The sequence below is a fragment of the Betta splendens genome, chromosome 6 (genome assembly GCF_900634795.4).
Source record: "Betta splendens chromosome 6, fBetSpl5.4, whole genome shotgun sequence".
NCBI classification, from domain to species: domain Eukaryota; kingdom Metazoa; phylum Chordata; class Actinopteri; order Anabantiformes; family Osphronemidae; genus Betta; species Betta splendens.
The window spans coordinates 11,387,261-11,406,854 of NC_040886.2; the positions used below are offsets into that span (position 1 = coordinate 11,387,261).

General features: G+C 44.5%; 1 protein-coding gene across 3 annotated transcripts; it reads left to right on the top strand.

Moving 5' to 3' along the window:
• Window positions 1-14,798: 14,798 nt before the first annotated feature.
• lysmd4 (LysM, putative peptidoglycan-binding, domain containing 4) lies at window positions 14,799-17,796 on the top strand. Of its 3 annotated transcripts, none has more exons than XM_041071105.2 (3): window positions 14,799-14,959; window positions 15,872-16,175; window positions 16,265-17,796. In XM_041071105.2, the coding sequence occupies exons 2-3, from the start codon at window positions 15,909-15,911 to the stop codon at window positions 16,751-16,753; spliced, it is 756 nt and encodes a 251-aa protein (XP_040927039.1). In that variant the 5' UTR covers window positions 14,799-14,959; window positions 15,872-15,908; the 3' UTR covers window positions 16,754-17,796. The 3 variants fall into 3 exon arrangements, with proteins under 3 accessions (XP_040927039.1, XP_029008577.1, XP_040927040.1); XM_029152744.3 differs by having other exon boundaries at window positions 14,827-14,959; window positions 15,875-16,175; XM_041071106.2 differs by having other exon boundaries at window positions 14,849-15,001.
• Window positions 17,797-19,594: the final 1,798 nt, after the last annotated feature.

Here is a 19,594-nt window from a genome sequence, read left to right on the forward strand (position 1 = left end):
GGAGGCCACGGGGGTTAATAGCAATGAGGGATTTGTCAGTCATCCTTGTATTTAATAATCCCTCGCTCTCCATTTTCGGCTGTTTGTTTATATTAACCTCTGGTTGAACCCTCTTTAGTGGCAGCCTCTTTTGCCAGAAAGTTCAGTGAACATTCAGCATGAAAACGGAGAGCATGTCATCTCGAATCTATTAGCCCACAGGGGAGACTGTAGCATCCAGCAGTCTGCTGGCCCGTCTCTCGCTCCCTCTCACTTATGTTCACTCAGACTCGTGCGCGCACACACACACACACACACACACACACACACACACACACACACACACACAGTCGCTCGTACTGTACGATAGGTGACCTTGGAACCCACGCGTTGCTGATGGTGCATGTAACTGAGGTGACTGCGTGCCGGACCTGGCTCTCCACGCACACCTGTTCATCCCATCACGCACACCACAGAGCTCTGCCAGGACGTGAGCGTTCCCAGCTCCTCCTCCAACGCTCCACGGTGGCAACCACACGTGCCTTCGTTCACCTTCTCTGCATACCGACATATTACAAACGTGATTGAAGGAAATGTCTTCTGATGTGTTTTGCTATTTTATTTAACATGTATGTTTGGACTGAGCTGCAGACAGACACACTGCTCCTGACAGCCCAAACTCAGGCAGACAACTACTGTCACTAGGGGAACTCTACTTGGGGAAATAGAGTTGCACTAACAGGAAGCCAGGTATTATGTCTAAATGACAGCTCCCAGTGACTCATCATAGCCTATTAATGTACCAAAATAATTTTCTACTCACTTACAGTCACTGTGCAGAATTTCAAGACTAACAGTTGAAGAAATACACAAACAAGCAGACAACTTGTATGATGTATTATTGTGGTTCTGCTCTTGGATGTTTGGAGTAAATCCATTAGGTATGAGCCGATCCTTATGGGGGACAACACTGTCCCTATTAGTCTTACTGGTCCATTTTCCTCAGAATCCTGCTGCTTAACCTGAACCTGCTTCTCAACGTGGTATAACCTCTGGCAAACACCCACAGCACCGCTGCGCTTGATCCTATTTAAACTGACATCTCTTCCCTCTTAATTTCCAGAGGCATATTTAGATTAGCATCCCACCTGCTGCTAGGAGACGGACACTCCAGCACAGTGGAGGTTTAATACAGCAGCTTTTATCCTAACGGCACTGAGCTTCAAGAGGGTGGAGCAAGTTACAGTTTAACATGCAGCCACTTAACATTTACCTGCTCAGGCTGAAAAAAGTAATTAGAAGAACTTGCTGTGATGTGCAGCCATCATAGCAGTGGTCACGTGACTGTTTGCTCCAGTTTGTTCTATTGCTACAGACAATACTATAATATTATTATGTCCACGGAGCCAGTTGTGGTCTTCTTCTTGAAGCTGCTGCTGTTGCACAGCTTTCTCTGTGATGGCTCTGGTGTTAAGGCACAAGACTCACATCCTAAATCACCTTCTGTAAAAGTATTCCATGCTAATTGCGTCAGTGTTGACTACAGAGACACAAGCAAACAACTGTTACACCCAACATTTCTACGCTATAAAACAATACAAAATAAAAGTCCCTGTCGTCAAGTGGGACGTGTCTAAAAGGGTAAAGAGGTAAAGTACAGTAACAAGGACAGAGGCTCCCACACGTTAGAGGGCCACATAGTCACAGACCTTCCATCCCCACGCGCCCAAACTCAATCAGAAGTCTTTTGTGATGAGGTTCCTGTGCGGCGCCCTGCGGTGACCCTGCATGTTTGGACGGCAGCGCTTCCCCTGCGCTCGCTTCGGGGGTTAAGTGAAGCCAGTAAAGGTTTGTTTGCTGCCGTATTGCTCCCTGTCGTCACCAATAAGTAGCTACAATGTGTCTTGAAAGTCAACTTATAAAAGTTTTATGGGACTCAGAGAGCTTAAGTGATCTTCCCCAGCTCTGCCGTAGCCTGCAGCGTGCAGGATGTCTGCTTATATTAATTTCATGGAGTTTAAGAGGTCACATAACTCATTTGGAGATTCTTACTCATTTATGAACTCTGCCACCCTTCTGTTCCGCACTGCTCTAAGCTACTGGTCTTGAGATGCTTAAATTTACATGGAATCTTATATGGCTAGGTGGCAGAAAGTACAGAGCACTCGGAGTTTAAAGTACATGGGACTGAATGAAAATGCACTCTGAAGTGACATTTACCTTTGTTTTATGAATAGCGCTACTGATTTGTCTGCCTTGTGTGTGCACGGGCGGCCGGGGAGGCGGAGGCTTCGGGGAAATTGGTTTATCCAATATTCAGAAGATTTCCGCTAAGACAAGGGGCTTCCCAGAAAGCAGCTTAGCCGGAGAGCCATGACACCCCGAGTGCAACGGAGTAAATGAGCTCACGAGCTGCTCTCAGAGAAGCCGCGCCGGCAATGGAAGCAAAAACGCATGCCTTTCAATTAGAGATCGGGTTGTAAGACGGAAGCGGTTACGGTGGAGCCGATAGGTCGACCCGCAGGCGCGACACTGACCTTCCCCTGAGACCAGCCAGCGCCACTGTCCACATAAGCCCCCTGACAAAGGCAGTTTGTGGCAGCCTCCCGTCTGCAGCGGATCTCCCAGTGTGAGTGTTTAAAACCAATGAGGCCTCGCATCTGTGCGGGGACTGAGCGTGGTCAGGGGGGCAGCGGGTGATTAATTGACGGTCACATCTCGCTGACTGCTGCCCACACCGCGTTGATGAAGAGGGATTAGGTTGTGCACCACGGGCTCAGCTGATAACAGAAGAGCGGAGAGGAAACGCTCGTGTCACACTCCGTGGCACGGATTTCAATCAAAGAACCACTTCATCACATGACGCCAAGACATTTCCAAACAAGTAAGATCCCTCGGTCTTTTTAGGGAAAGTAACAGCACAATGGAAAGTTTTTAATAAAGGAACTTTTTATTTACACATAGACTAAGGATGACTGTACCTCCTCAATGGACCACGGACTAAAGAGCAACTGACATACGTAATAATTACAAAATATACACTATAAATTAATGTTATGTGATGACCAAATAATGTCTGGCCTTGAATTGACATTCTCATGAGCAGAATGCAGGAAACTGCATGAAACTGATTATGAAAACTGGTAATAACTATATTTCAAAACTATAATTCCAGACTGAATTGAATGAAATATCAACGCTCTAAAATAAATGACCATTTTCAAATAACACGTTTTTACATATAATACTGTACGAGTGAACACTATAAAAGGTGGGAAACGGTGATCCTGGAGTTGTAAGGTTTAGGTGCACGTTCATTTATCTAGGCCTTTATTTAGCCCCCTATCCTGTCTCAGTTCCTGCTGAATTGAGATCAGTCTGCAGTTTTCCCTAGAGACAGCACTAATGTCACATCCTGACTTGGCACACCAATATTTCACATCCAAACCAAACCTATTAGGGATGACTACTTACCATAGACAAGATGTGTCCTTCACAGCGGCAACCTTCACATTCAGTGTATGCTCAGTCCACGCAGACACAGACACACTCCCACAAGTGCGCACAACACGCGCGCACACACACACACACACACACACACACACACACACACACACACACACACACACACACACACACACACGATTGTTAGCATGGTTTTGTTATGTTTCATCCAGTACCTACAAATACTCCTGTGATGCCCTTGAAATGTTTGGACACACTGCACCTGGACCGAATCCTGAAACGTAAATGTGGTTATTATTCAGCATTTACCAGCCTCCGATCCTTTAGCGACTGTAATAACCGCTGCACTAATTTCACCACAGAGTCTCTAACTTCGTATTATTGGTTGTCGGGAGCTTTTTTTTGTCAAAACAACAAAAGACAATCAACCGGCGGAAAACGTTGGATCAGCTGATGATTCCACTGTGTGTGGTGTCAGTGATCGGATATTTACCTGCAACAAATATGAACTTTATTAATTACAGCCACTTTGCCGATGATTTGTTAGCTTTATTTATATCGATGAGGAAAAACAATTAGACAGTTGTTCTCTTAGAGGCTGATAGATCTGTACGTGTGCAGGGAAAGAACTGTGGAGCCTGATTTATGTCCTCCCCTATTCTATTGAACTATACAGAGGAACTCTCCACCTTGACCATTCTATTAAAGTAAGGAGTCAAAGTTATCAATCGAGGTTGTGAAAGGGAGGAAAGTCTTCTCAACAAGCAATGCTTTATCAGCCTAATGGATCATACGATGCTGCAGAGAGCACGAGAGAGACAGAGACCGAGTGAATGAGACACAGAGCGCTGGATGTTGCTTCTACTGTATGCTTTTGACTGATTATGCATTTTTTTCTTAAGCTATTCATAGAAGATAGATTCATCATTCCAATTTGTCAAGCTAGCAAAGATTTCAATTAATTATGTGCGGCGAAACACTGGGTGTATTAGGCCTCTCTGTCAGCACTAGTGTGAGTCCCCATTTACTGGACTCAAAATAAAGAGGTATCAGAGAGGTGCTTGGATCCAGCAGTAATTAATTTGATGAATGCCTTAGCGGCACAAATAGTGGCAGCCGTGCATCTTTTCATCAGACACCAGACGCCGTCTCCGTGCTCGCTGCTAATTTGAAGGGGGCAGCTCATCTGGGTAGTGGATGTGTTTGCGGCTGGGTCCATTCTTCACGCCTCCCGCCGTCCAGACAGTGTGTGGGCGCCTTATGTTTTCTGTCAACTTTGTCCTTGTGCCAAGCAGCCCGCGCCGCCTTGTGCCCCCTTTCTTGACTTTAAGGCCTGAACCTGATAATGGGAGGCCGGCCGGATTAATGGGCCGCGCGGCCGCGTTGCTGCCGGCCCGCCGCCGCTCTCGTGGTTCTGCAGATGCGCCGTTATCGGAGCGGCCGTCATGGCGTGCGCTGCCCTCGTCGGGCGAGAATTTGATAAACACGGTGGCGAAAACTCCAATTTGATGAACTGCCTATAATCCATTAAAGCAAAGTGTCTGGGTATAAACTTTAGGGATAAGGGTGCATCTCTTCAGTGATAGATGAAGAAGGCAGCGTGGTGGGAGGTGTGATTGAGCCAATCTAAAATGATGGATCTTATTATTGTTATTAGGTGAAAGCATCAACGGCAGCTGTTTGTGATGCAAACAGTCAATGCTGACAGGAGCCTCGGCCGAACAAAGAAATAATTGGACTGGTGCCACATAATTCAGGTTCATATTTTCGCAAGTGGGGGAACCTCATTATAAATCAGGTCAGCCACTGATCCAAGACCATAAATCAAAGGAAGACGTGGTTTGAACAATTAGATAATTACTCGGCCACCGTGTCACTGCTGCCGAGATGTTTGGCGGTGGAGAAAGTAATGGAGCTAAAGAAGCCACAATCCTGACGAGATGCCGGTTTCAAACGCAGGCGTCGCCCGCGCTCCTCATCTAACGATCAACCTCTCGCGCTGCCAACGGGGCGGCTGCAGATCCGGCGTCGCCGCTGAAGAGCTGTGCGAACGCGCCGCCCGCCACCTTTAGCTGCTGTTGCGGCTACGAAGTGCCACGACGCGTGTGCACGCTGCAAGTGACTCTTCATCACATGATTGCATGGACTGCCACTGACCCCTAGTGTTGCCGAAACGCGGAGCCGCACGGCTTGAACTATTGTGTGAAAGCCTGTTACTCTAATTATATCTGCGGCCCTTGATTACCCTCAGGCACTGGAGCCGCCTGAAATCCAGAGGCAGGGGTCCAATTGACCCCAATTGAAAGTGTCATTTCGCAAGATTGCCAAGTTGGAGATGCTCTCGCAGCCCAGGACGAGCGGATGCTAATTCGAACGCTCCTCCTCAGTTTCACTGTATGATACACAAGCAGCCCCCCCACCTCCACCCCCACCACCACCCCCCCTCCGTCATCTTCCCGCTCGCCTGGGCGGGTGCCTGCACTGTTCTTGTGTCAAACCAGAGAGCAAGGAAGCTCCGGCAGCAGTCAAAAATTGAGGTCACAGCACAAGAGTGAACCAACTGGAACAGATTGTTGTGGAACCTCCAGGCTTTTGCAGACACGTGTTGATCCCAGCGCAGCGTGTCCTCGCGTTTCCCTCCCTAACCCCGGCTTCCCGGCTCCCCTGACGCTAGTTTATGGAGGGGAGGATGCGCTGCTGTCCCTGCCTTACTGCAGGATGTCATTACCTGCACTGAACACGGATGTTAATGTTCATGTAAAATATATATATGCTGAAATATGGTCTGTCCCTTAATTATTCAAAACACTTGAAACTTCTTCACTTCTAAATGCTATACCCTACCCTACTATACTATACTATACTATACTATACTATACTATACTATACTATACTATACTATACTATACTATACTATACTATACTATACTATACTATACTATACTATACTATACTATACTATACTATACTATTATATGCTATTAGTAGATCAGTGCTCTTTAAATAGATATTAAAGCCCCATCTGCTCTGCTACACATCCTCGTGGAGGCGAAACACTGTTTCAAGCCACAATTGATCTCTTAATAATGTCATGACCACTGCGTGACCCATGGCAGGGGGTGTGTTCGGTACACGCGAGGGCTCGACACACACACACGCACACACACACACGCGCGCCTCACGCTGAGAGAAGCTAAACGCGTTGGGCTCTCGACCAGGTACGAGGCCTCGGCTTTAAGGAAAGCGGGTTTAGGAGCGTCGCTTCGTGTTAAGCGACGCCGGCGTTTCTGACATTCTGTCATTATTGTCACTTTACATGAGAGCTGAGAGGGAGCACTGACAGCAGGTTGACCCCAGATGCTGTTCACTTGATTGATATCGCGACAGACAATGATCTTTTCTGCACTGCAGCGGCGGTTACACAGGGAGGCGTCGGGAGGGGGCAAATACAGGAGAAATGTCACACCAGGGGAGGCAGCGAGGCGTAAAGCCCTGCCTGACGAGCGCAGGGTCAGTGGCTCCGCTCTGCCCCCTTTGCGCCCCGGGTAAAATGATCTAAGTGATTCTGGACCTCTGCCACTGATCTGCTCCGGTGCAGGAGTCAAGCGCGTAGGCATGGCAGAGTGAAGGCTGGCAAAGAAGTTGCTGGTGAAAGTGCATGGACTGCTGCGTTGCCTAGAGGACTCATTGCTATTTTGGTGATTTCATTAGACGTTCTCCACAACTAGGACATATTCAAATTGCGGGAATGAAAAAAACTGCCAGACGCACACAGTTGTGTCAACAAATAACAGCCAAAACACACACGTTCAAGTTGTGTTATAGATGTTAACAACTCTGTATTTACAGTATAGAGGGATGGTAACATAATAAAGGTCAGGAGCTGTCAGTGTTGTGTAATCAGCTTTAATTAAAAACTGTGTTTGTTTGTTTATGGAGAATGCAACAAAATATACACAAAGGTTTTCTCAGCATTTTTAAAATGTCCTGTCAGATTTATTACATTACAGCTCTGTTACTGCGGGTCATTAGAGAATCTTGGAATGAATATGGATGCGTAGTCAATACAACACACACACCTAAAGGCTTCAATGTATGTTAACAATTAATAAGCAAGTCAGAGGGAGCTCAGTGATGAGTTATGTGGTGAGCTCGTCACTGTGCAGGGTAATAAGGTCAATGTAAAAAATAGCCCAGGGGCACATTCCCAGCAAATGTTCAGAAACACACACACACACACACACACACACACACACACACACACACACACACACACACACACACACACACACACACACACACACACACACACACACACACTGTCCCAGCCTTATGTTGTAGAATCCAAACCAATCGAGTCAATTGCCAGAAAACATGACATGACCTTTCAGATTCACTGAGCATCAACCGTGAGTGGGACTGGCGTGCTTTCCGTTTCAGCGCACCCTCTGCCCCTCCCGCCCACTTCGTCACCCCCAGGGCCCTAAACCCTCCACAAATAATTACTCTCGGTGGAGTCTGTACTCCACAAGACAGAGCCAAAAAAACTTGACTCTGATCTTGACCCATACTTAGGGTACCCTCACTATTAAATCATCCCTCACAGGGTTTTTACTATTTGAACAATTCAGTCACCATAAATTGAAAATGAGTAAGGTCAAGTTCATGTTTAGTCATATTTAGACATACTTCGAAATATATGGAACCGGCTATGAAGCATTCACAGAAAATCTCCCACTTCTTTGTAACCTTGTTTATTAATTGTGTTATTTTCTGAGAGGTTACTCGTGTCAGGGTCTTGTTGACTGTCATACAGTACTTTGACTCAGCTGTGACCATTTCAGTACCTGTAGTTTGCGTGAACATTTATTCATTCAAACACAGCTCACATTGATTTATTATTATATACTTACTAACAATATTTTTATTGTTGTAGATATACAAATGTGTATCTATTTTTAGAAAATCTAATACAATGTTGCACCAAGAAACAAAAGAATAGACAGTGATGAGCTGTAATTTTGCTACTACCATTCGCCAAATTCTGTAGTGAGTCCCACCAGACAATGTCAGAATGTCAGGGGTCAAAGCAGCAGACTGAGCAGTGAGGAGGCAGACTCCTGGTTTGTACCACTGTTCTGCATGGCAGCATCTGGTAAAGTCATGGATCACTGCTTTTCTACTGACACTCAATATTGAACAACGTCAACATCAGAAACCTCAGAGGTTTGTCTGCTAGCTGTAACCAACTGTTACTCCTTGAGGCGTGAAGACCCACTATGCTTAATGACATTCAAGAATATTAGTGTATCACAACGTATATTAAATGATACGTTGTGATCATTTCTTTGTGCCTTGGCTCCTTTGTCATTAGTAGTTGTCAAAGCCCAAATGAGCCACAGAGCAATAGAAGACTGAAGGAGCTGGCAACTGAAGCACCGATGCCATAAAAGTGGTTCACGCCCGTCACCCTCCTGAACCACAGCTGCCTAAAATGACACAAGTCAGTCTATATTAACTATAACTATAAGGAGGGGATGGTGTAAGTGACCACGTATGTACAGTATGTACAGGCTGTAAACCTCCCACATGCTGCAATGTCATAGCAGCGCTATTGTTACAAAATACAGAAATAAATTAAATGCATGATATCAAAAATCATGCTTTATGGCAATAGTGTCACATTCATTCACACAAATTGATAAACACTTGAGTTGAACAATGTGTGTGAAGTACATATGTGTGTGCAGGTCAAAGGTCCTGATTTGGGCTCAGTGTTTTTTTACCTTCGATTGCGACTGGCTCAGCTGTAATCCTCTTCCTCTCTAAATAGATTTAAAGCCTGCTACAAGGTTAAGCTCATATAACCCCAAACAGTCAGCTCATTCCCCCGTCACATCTGCATCATCCATCTAATTTCAAGCTATAACACATTTTCCTCCTTTGTGACACACAGCAGGGGGGACTCAACAAGTCTATTTTCATTAAACTGAGAATGTGGAAGCACAATGATACGGGGCCAAAAGTCTTAATACAACAATCTTATTTCATGGAGGATACTGGCCTTTCCCCCTCTTGTGTCTGGAAAGTTGATTTGAAGTCATGGTTAGTCCTTTTGATATGAGGTTGGGTCAGACCAATTTGCCACCCGGTGAGCAGCGGGAAGTCGAGGTACATTTTTTAATTGTCAGGTCACTTGGTGCAGGGACAGAAGATCCTTTGGGCACATCGTCTGTCTTTGTGTGAAGAAGCAGCCGTCTGAAATCCCCCACCTCATTATGAGAGCGGGAAGATTAATTGACCACTCACTGACTGGCAGCCTGAAGACCAGATCAACTTAGCATGGGAACCCACCAATTAAGGCTGGACTACAGCACCTTTCCTTAGACCGAGAGCAAAGCCTTTCATTATCATTTGTCTCCATAGGCTTGTGAAGAAGATCAAGGCCAAGTTCTTCTTTGTTAAAGGCACAAGAAACGCTATAAAGTGTGGTTTAAAGTCCGTAGGGCGTCGCTCAGTCAGACTGCAGTAAACATGCACGCGTATGAGCTAATTCATTTCATTAACAAAGCAGTTGTAAATGTCTCGCCAGATCTAAATCATACAAAGGACTAGTGGCCACAGCTGACTACTCCAGTGTCCTGTGCTTCACTGTAGATCAAACCGGTCCAGGTCACAGAAAATATAAAGCCATTACAAAAACAAACGGGTTTGTGCAAAACCCATATGTAGTAATTGCTTTCATTTTTCAGCTGAGCCCAGGACAATTTCCCCCATAAACTGCTCAGATGAAGGATAAAATCCTTTATTTTCTTCGCCCGCTCTCTCTCTCTTTCTTGGATATTTCAATTTCGATGAAGAATGCCGCAGCAATCATTCAAAAACGCACCGGCGAGCGGCTCAATTTACACACAGTTCACAATCCGCGGTGCCTTTTTTAAAAGTCTGCCGTAAATAAAAGCTTCTCAAAGCACCTGCAAGCGTCTTGACGGACACCGTTATTTCTAATGCTTGTCAAATGCACTGTACCCGCTCAAAATGTTGTCAAACGACTCGATCTCACCGGAAAACTAAGTGGAAGAGACGGATGTCGCCGGCGCCTGGACAGGAAACACACAACGCGGGCTTTGGCCTTTTGGTGGGAAAACGGAGCCCTTCAGGAGGCCGCTCTGGACAGGAAGCTCGCACACACACACACACACACACCAGCATCCCTGTCGCCACATCCTCGTGGGTGATCGGTAGATTGGATGACATCTTCTCGGCTCCAATTAACCTTCCATTGCGCTCCCGGTTTCCCTGCTCTTTTTTTTTATTATTGTCTTTCTGGAGAGCGGCCCAGTTGGAAGCAGGCGCCTTGTTTCCCGGCGTTGACCATTCCCTTCCGTGGCCTAATTGTTCCCTCTCCCTGTGGATGAGCACGAGTGGAGAGCGAAGGCGCTTCATCAGCGGGTCGCGCCATTCGCTGCAGAGGGTTAATACAGTCTGCTCTATGTGAAACCCTGTCTGCCTTAGTTTATTCTGTTCTTTCGTCCCTGCTGCCGCGCACTCATCCTCATCCATCAGGCCTTTTTCACTGCACGCTCACCACTGCGCCGTCTTTTATGCAATAATCAATATTTCAATATATCTTACCTGATGATTTAATGGCAGCAAAGTCGGGGCTGTGCAGGGGTTTGAGCGAAAGGCTGGAACCCGCACAAGTGGTATATATTATTGAAATCAAAGCAAAGCTGACAACACAGCACAGATAGTGACACTCGTGACTGCAGTTTGAACTCGCTCAACGGATCCCAGCTTCACCAGGCTGCGCTGTGCAACGCAAGCCATTACACAGGGCTTTTAGGCAGGAACACAACTCTAATAAAAACAAGTCCACTCAGTTTAAAATGACGGTCTTATTTCCTTCGGGTGCGGTTGACGAAGAGCTCCTACTCTTTATTAACAGCATCTTTTTTTTTGTAAACATCCCTTTTCAGCGTCATCTCCATCTGAAATCTTAATACTGGGCGGCTCTTGCTTGAACAGAGGTTACAGATGCCACCATGATCCAGCACCGTGCCCCATATGTCCTAGCCCTGGTACCCAGCTAGGGCGAGGTTATATGGAGCCTCGCATCTCGCAGGGCTGGAGCGCGGGCTCAACGTCAATCACAGTAATGTTAGCTGACATAGTGGTGAGGGTGGCGACAGGGCAAGGTTATGTGTCACTGTATGCTCATGGTCTCTGTGGAGACCAGGGCTGCCAGAGCTTTGTCTCATGTGAGGCCTCACCCTCGGGGCTTGGGATCCAAATTAATAAAACCCTCTAACGATGTATTGCATCTATCAGCAACTTGCTCCACTGGCTAAAGGTCTTACTACTTTAATTGCACTGACAGTAGCACAAAACCCACTATTATGACGTGTGAGCATGGTTGTTTCTTTACAGAAGCTCTGATAACATTAACCAACATAATAGTATGACAACATTTCATTAGTTTGGACACACCTTCGTATATTTATGTGTCTGTGGATACTGGTTAGGTCTGTGCACTACAGTTAAACCAAATGTTACCAAACTTAGAGTTTTTCACTGTGAAGAATCAGAATTAAAGAAGTGTATATATTTTATCTGTTTATATATCTTCATTAGAATTGCAGAGTCTTCAGTGAAGCTGAAAGTCATGGAATTCAAGAGAAAACAGTTAAAAGGAGGACATGTCCAAACATTTGACTAGTGTAGTACTCTTCCAACATGTTTGTGTTGCTGTACAGTCATAAAATCTTACAACATGACATGGACAGAAGCAGCAAAGATGCACTTATCCAGTATGTTGTTCTAGTGATGGATTTCTGAATTAGGTCACTGACTTCTGAATCATATTCACCTGAGCAGCTGACGTTTAATCAATAAACATCTTGAACCGCTGCCATGACCCTGAACCATGAAGGATTTAATGTGGCTGAATAGCAACAGGGTGTAAACCGAGAAATTAGAGCAGTGTAAAAGTAAAATCCATGCCGGAGTTGCTGTGTTTGTTGAGTGAGACTGTCCAGGTGTAGCTGTAGAGAGGGAATGTTACACAGTCAGAGGCCCAAAGCTCTAGCTGGGAAGCTTCTGTAACCTCTGACATGAGGAACTGGTTTAGTCCGTGACTGGCCACTGGGTATCAACCCAGTAACCCTTAGGTGAAGCATTACTACAGTACTTGGCTTCCAGCTCTTAATTTGAGTGTATATCTTGCAGGAAGTGTTTATTCAACTAAGGAGCAAACTTTACTTTAGCTTTCAAACAGGCAACAGACAAGACAAGGTTTTAACCTGTCCCAGTTCCATTTGTATTGTTGAGCCGCTGTCCGTGTGGACCAAGCATCTTTCTATATACTGTACTACTGAAGGCATCCACAGGCTGCTAGTGAAACAAACCTGAAGCCTGTGAAGGCGAATGTTTCCCACGCTGATTAAAGGAAACACTCCACTAGTGGAGACATGATCCTGGCTCATGATATTAGGTGGGTGACTGTAGCGCCAGGCGTTTCTAGATGGGGCCTACATGAATCTTTCACCTCAATAAATATTTAATCTTCGTTCTGAATCATTTAAAGCAAAGGCCTTTCTTTCTGTTGTCGTGCAGGCAACATGTGCACGCAGTGCAAACAGCTTCATCCCCCGCCCCCCGCCCCCCTCCTCGCTCACTATCTCTCTGTCAGCTGGACAAGCTGCTCAGTGGCCCTGAAATCCAGCACATTATGCCGCTCCGCCGATCAGTGCTCAGCTTTACACCCGCAATCTGAATCCGACGTAAACGATACGATGACTCCCTGTAAGGCAACTTAAGAATTGCCGTGCCGCGGCTTTTTCAAGTGCAAAGGTTGAATTTTTGAGACCAAGAACTGGACAGTAAGTTTCACCTGCACTTGTGCTGGTGAGACCTACGCAGATCAGCAATCACGGGTAAAAAGGGCAGCGGTCAGAGCATGGGTTCCATAGTTATTGGAATTTTTTTAATTACAAAACTTTATATTCTTATAGAAAAATCCCCTTTGCTTGAGCTGACTGTGCTGTTGAGGAGTCGGCTGGAGGTCATTTGTGGCTCCGGCTGAACGAATATGTGAAAAACACTAGAATGTGCAAGATTGCTATCAACTCAATATTATGAAGGCAGTTCTCACACTGGACTCTTCTCCTGAGAGGCTGCGCTCTTTACTGACACAGACAAAAGGAAACATTTCTGAGGACTGATATGTTTGGCCTCATTCAATTAAGCTGAGATAGTGTGGGCTGTCTGTCAGACAGGTCACAAATATGACGTGAGTAAGAAAAGAGGCCAGACAGTCTTAAATGAGCAGAAAGTCCAGAGCAGTCTGAGGTGAAGTAATGTCCACAAACATGCAGATTTCTGGGGAGACACTGCACCATCTTGTGTTTTTTTTACTGTGCTAGTAAAAACAGACTTGTGTTGATCTGTACAACCACAAATATAGCATTTCCTATACTTAGTTTAGAGTCAGTGTCCACTGAAGCTAGTGAAAATTTGTCGCTGGCACCAAGCAGTAGAATCAAATGTGTACAAAATGTGCCGTACAGTAGCTTTGGGGAGAGGGATTGGTTTAAAACCAGCTGGACCTCGTTGCTACATCATAACAGGGTGTTTTTCCATTTGACCTGTTTTTTTTTTTTTTGGCTGGTTCTTACAGAAAAAAATGGCAAAGAATTAAATGCACTTATACCTGCCCAAGAAGTCTATTGTGCATGTTTATGTAATGCTTATTTTGACAAGGGGCTGCCTTTTTTCTGTAGTGGGGTTAACTACGTAATTCACCATGACTAGTGAATATCATAAACTAAAAAGCAGCAATCAATTAAAAAACACAAATTTCCCTTATGCCATGAAGGCTCTAAAAAGCAGATACGAAACAACTGAAATAAAGGATGAATACTACCATCTAGTGGTCTATGAAAGCACTGCCACTACCTGGACTTCTCTGACACCAGGTGGTTGTTTCCCTAAAAAACAAGGATCCTAGACGATAATTGAATATTTTGTCATCCTCTCAGACAAAATATAATATATTTATATTATATATATTTATATATAAATCCTACTGGTAAAATAACACTTATAGTCCCTGTGGTTCAACACTTTTCCAACAACAGTAGTCGTGAGCGGAAAGACAGTTTACTTGTTTATGGGAGTTTAAACAGAAAATACTCCGCTATACCTAAATTACATGTGTAGATTTTCTATAGTGAACAATGGAGTGAGAAAACTATACAATGGCAGTGTTTGTAATATCAAGAACAATAATTAATTTAGGTTAAAATGTGTGTGGATGAAAAGTGTCACACTTTACGCACTAGGTGGCGGTAGTGAGCCCTTCTTCCATCCACCGTCCGCTCTAGAGCGAGTGGGAAGAAGAAGAAGTGCGCCGAGCAGCAGCTACGACACCGCGCGTTGTCGTAATGTCAGTAGCCGAGCTGAGGAGGCTGGTTTTGGGCAAACGGTGGCTCGTGCTGCCCAAGCAGTTGAGAAGGTAACTAGATGGATCGAAAGCGCTCACACTGAGTTTTATAAAGTACGCGATCTCTGTTTGTTATAAGTGACTCTATTCCAAATGTTCTCAAACACACTGGGCTACGTGTAAGTAGCACAGTAGAGACTTTTCTGAAGGCAACTGGCTGAACAGATACCGAATGTCAGACGCTACTTAGCTAACCTGTTAGCGTTAGCCTCGGATAGAGTTGTAGTGTCAGTGCTGCCTTCAAGTGCTCCTGTAAAAACTCCGTCCTCCGACAACTTTGTAAAGACAGTTTACCGAGTTCGTAACATTCGTGTAGCCGGACTCTTCAACAGGAACAGTGGAATCAAGCTTAATGTTCCGCTTCAATATTTAAGACGCATACGCAGATTTATGGTGACAGGGCATACGTTTGGACTTGGTAAACATTAGCGTGTACTTAGTAAACATTAGTGTGTACTTAGTAAACATTAGCATGTACTTGGTAAACAATAGTGTGTAGGGTGTTGTCTTTTGCGTTTGGAAGTGAGTCATTTTTCCTCCACAACTCTTCAAGGACTATATTTTTTTACAAACTTATATTGTAAATTAACCTTTCACTAGATACACAATACAAAAAACTAAAACCTGTTACAAGGTCTGCATTATTAAAACTGAACTAATAACACCCATTTTCCCCTAAGAGGAGTCATGACATTTTTATATTCTTAAATAAACCCCAGATAACAATTTTAATAATAAGGGCTTTTCATTTTTTAATACTTCCTGACTTCAGTTCATCACCAGCACGGACACAAACAATGAATGAGATTGAAGGTCTATATTTACTGTCATTAGAATAACTACGTTTTTTTAATATAGCATGTTAGTGTAAGTAGGTGTAAGTATTACACATGTTTTTCTATATATCTTTTTTTCTCTAAACAGTAGAATCAGGATCATCCTCTCAGGCTGGTGACTCATTATGCGACGAGGGGAGCATGTGCCTCGTGCGTTTCAGGCTCCGGTAGATGTTCACGCCAGCGCAGATGGCCAGGTCTACATGTTCAAGAGGAGGCCGAATGAGACGGCTGTGTCGTCCTCCGACGATGACGAGATCAGCGTAGTTGAGACGAGGCCGCAAGCCTTCCGTGAGCAGGAGCAAGGAGGACTGAGAAACGTTGAGGTGCTGGAGCGGGAGGTGTTGGAAGGTGACACTCTGAACAAGCTTGCCCTGCAGTATGGCTGTAAGGTAAAGAGGTGTGAAGTCTACTGTAGTTTTTGTGGAGTTTATGTGTGTCAGTGGCATTAACCTACATTCATACCCCTCTCTGTCAACAGGTAGCAGATATAAAGCGGGTGAACAACCTGATGCAGGAGCAAGACTTGTTTGCACTGAAATCGGTTAAAATACCAATTCAGAAACACAGCTTTCTAATGGAGACTTTCACAGACCTAAACAAACCTCAGGATGAAATGCCAGTATCACCCACCAGACTGGTGAAGCCCCAGGACAGAACCAGAGCCCAGCCCCATCTGCAGGAGGTCACAGATTTCCTAATGGAGGTGGATAACGATATAGAGAAGCTGATCCAGACTACAAACGATCAACAGGAGGATTCCTCCGAAAGCTCAAGGAGACAACAGCGTTTTAGTTTGGGAGGGCGCCGCCTGACCAGTCACGGTGCAGACTGGGGCATCCAGTGGTGGAATGCGTTGGTGGCTGTGCTGCTGATATGCATCGTGCTGCCAATATTTTATTTAATTTATTTCAAGACAAAGGACAACGGTGCAGCTTCAACCACAGATGGTAGTGGTGCTCGACCATGAACCCTGCCAGCGTCTCTCAATCCAGGACCAATTAAGCATCTTCATGCCTGGAGCAGAGTTGTCTCATACGAAGCCGAAAGAAATCAAAATAAGACTCATGGGTAAAATAGGTGATAATCAAGATCAAGCAAAGTTAACTCGGGGCAACAATGAGCAGTGAATGTTACCTTTTAATAATACTAGAATAACTGGAGAGTCTTCAGTAATGCTGCTGCACACGTCTGAACACTTAGGAGAGTTTGTTGGAATATTACTAGGTAATATTGTTTTTTTTTTCTCGGATTCTTGGTTATGTTTGGTATTACAGATCCTCAGGTGCTTTACTAAAGGTGTTGGGTACTAACTGAGGTATTAAACAGCAATTGCAAATAGCCAAAGTGTTTGTCTGGAGACCAGACAAGACTGTGTCAGCTAACCAAGGGCTTAGGACAACAACCTGTTGTCTGTGTCAGCACATAACAAATCGTAACAGTGTCAGATATCAGGTATTTTTATACACAATAATATAACATTTAGCCCAAAACTGTACTATGGGACTTATGTTGTGTTCTTCTACTGCCTGAGCTGTGTGAAGAAGCTAAACTGAATGTTCGAACATCGTGCCTTTTTGATCTGGAGCCTAATATGCCAAAAGTGTGAATTGTGATCACAGTAAGAATATGGTGCAATATGCTTGATCCAGTTGTCAGGCTTTAAACTGTCATGCTTTAAAAGTAATATTTTCTTGTCTTTAGGATATTTTATGTGTGAGACTTACAAAAGTGCCTCCAATGGTTATTGTCTGTTTTGTCCTGTGATACAAACCCTCCTTGTTCTGTTGGAGTACTTACAGTACATGATAAGGTGGAGCACTGGTCAGGTGCACTTTTTAAGCTATTAAGCATTTTAATTTAAGAAAAATGGAGCAATGTGTCAACAAATTTCTAAAAGTGTTTATAGTTTCAGTAGTTTAAAATGACCTATTGACCTATCAGGGCTGTGAAGATTGTCTTAATGTTTTAAGTCTGCATGTTTCTATTTAATACAAACTCAATGGTGTGAAACTAAGTTTTCTGGTTTTTAACTGTTTACTCGGATGAAATCTACTCTGTACTGACAGAAATCATACAACTACAATACAAGCAAAGCAGCTTCAATATACAGTTTTTTTAATAGCTACGACACTGTCTACTACACACTAGTACATGTGCATTTACTACAAATATGTAGTAAAATACCATTAGTATAAATAACTTTACTTAAAATGGGGAAGGCATTTGAGCCAAATGTTATTTTTTATTTGCTGCAGTGCTGATAACGTCCAAAAGATGGCGGCGTTCACAAACACTTCCACTATACTGTTTGTTTTGCATTTCTCATTCCTCTGCAGACTTTATTTTTTGTGCAGCAGCAGCTTAGGCCTACGGTGGAGTGAACTAGTAGCAGGTGCTGCACAGATGCAGAGCTTCTGCCTGGTTAGAGAGCAGGTCACCGATCAGGTTCACAGTTAGTGTTTGCAGAGTCGTGTTACCTGGACATCAGCCTCACACATTCAAGGTGCAGCTTTCACACAACAATTGTGTACATCTGATACACAGACGAGCTTTATCAACCCTCTCAAAGGCTGAACAGCAGTTGTAGTTTAGCTCTGGTCTTTATTATTCCATGACCTGAGACCCTCGTCTCATAAGCGCAGCTCACAGGCCCTGCTCACGTGTAGCTTCAGGCCTTGGCTCGCCGCCATCTCCCAGGCTGAGTCTTATCCTGCTGTTGATACGTGCCCCCCCCCTTCCTTTCACCTCCAACCTGGACACATCTACTCCCTGCCTTTCTGGATTTGATGAAATCCATATCACGTCTGGCAGATGTACTCACTAGTGTTAACGTACCTAGCAGTGAGGAGAAATGTCTGACTCAAGTAAAACTTACATACTTGAAACAACTGTATATGAAGAGATTGTTACTTCACCAGTTAAATGAAAAAAGCTTTTACTTATATAAATATAAATTATACCAAGCATATTCTGGGCAGATGTATATTTTTGTGGAGTCACCGTAGAGCTGGTTGTGAATCCAACACATTTTTCGAGTGCTGCGTGTTTTTTTTTTTGTTTTTTTGGTGCTGTGGGCTGTGGAGGTGGGGGCTTTCCCCCTGAACAAAGCACAACCATCCATACTGTCTGGGTGGAGGGTAAATAGAGTGAAAAGATTCATGACCGACCCGGAGCTCTGCAGCTTTAAGACGTTTGCACACTTGAACAGCTGGCAGCGGGCCACTTGGCCAACATAAACAGCCCTAATCCTTTTTCCAAGGAGCTTTCACCACTCATCTCTCTGGCACATCGGCCACTGACTCGCTCTCTTTCTGACATTCCTGTCTCGTGGCAGCTCCGCAGAGCCGCCACCAGGAGGCGCTGTGGGCCTTACGACGAGAGTCCTGCCGGGTTTATGCTGTTGATCATTATTCACTGCTAAGGTATGTGCCTTCCTTTGATTTTCCCCTGAAGCGAAACAGGTCTCAGTTTTCACTCTTTCTTAGCAGGAATGGAAGCTTAGTTTCACGATGTCATGTCGACCTAAAGTCCACAGACGTTGTTCAGGAACAGGTGCTGAGAAGAATCAGAGGAAGGTTTTAAGTGTCTTTTTTTAGTCTTTTCATCTTCCTTGTCTTTTCTTTCTTCCTATTCAAGCCACCTTTATTTTGAAATTGAGTCTGTACTTTCAAAGAAACTCGGTTAAAGGTGTTTTCATGAATTTCATACAATGAAAAAAGCATTAGTATTATCATTAGTATTATCAGCCAAAATACAGTGGGGATCATGTGTGTGAGTGGGGCTGAGGTCTGAGTCGGTGGGGGAGGGA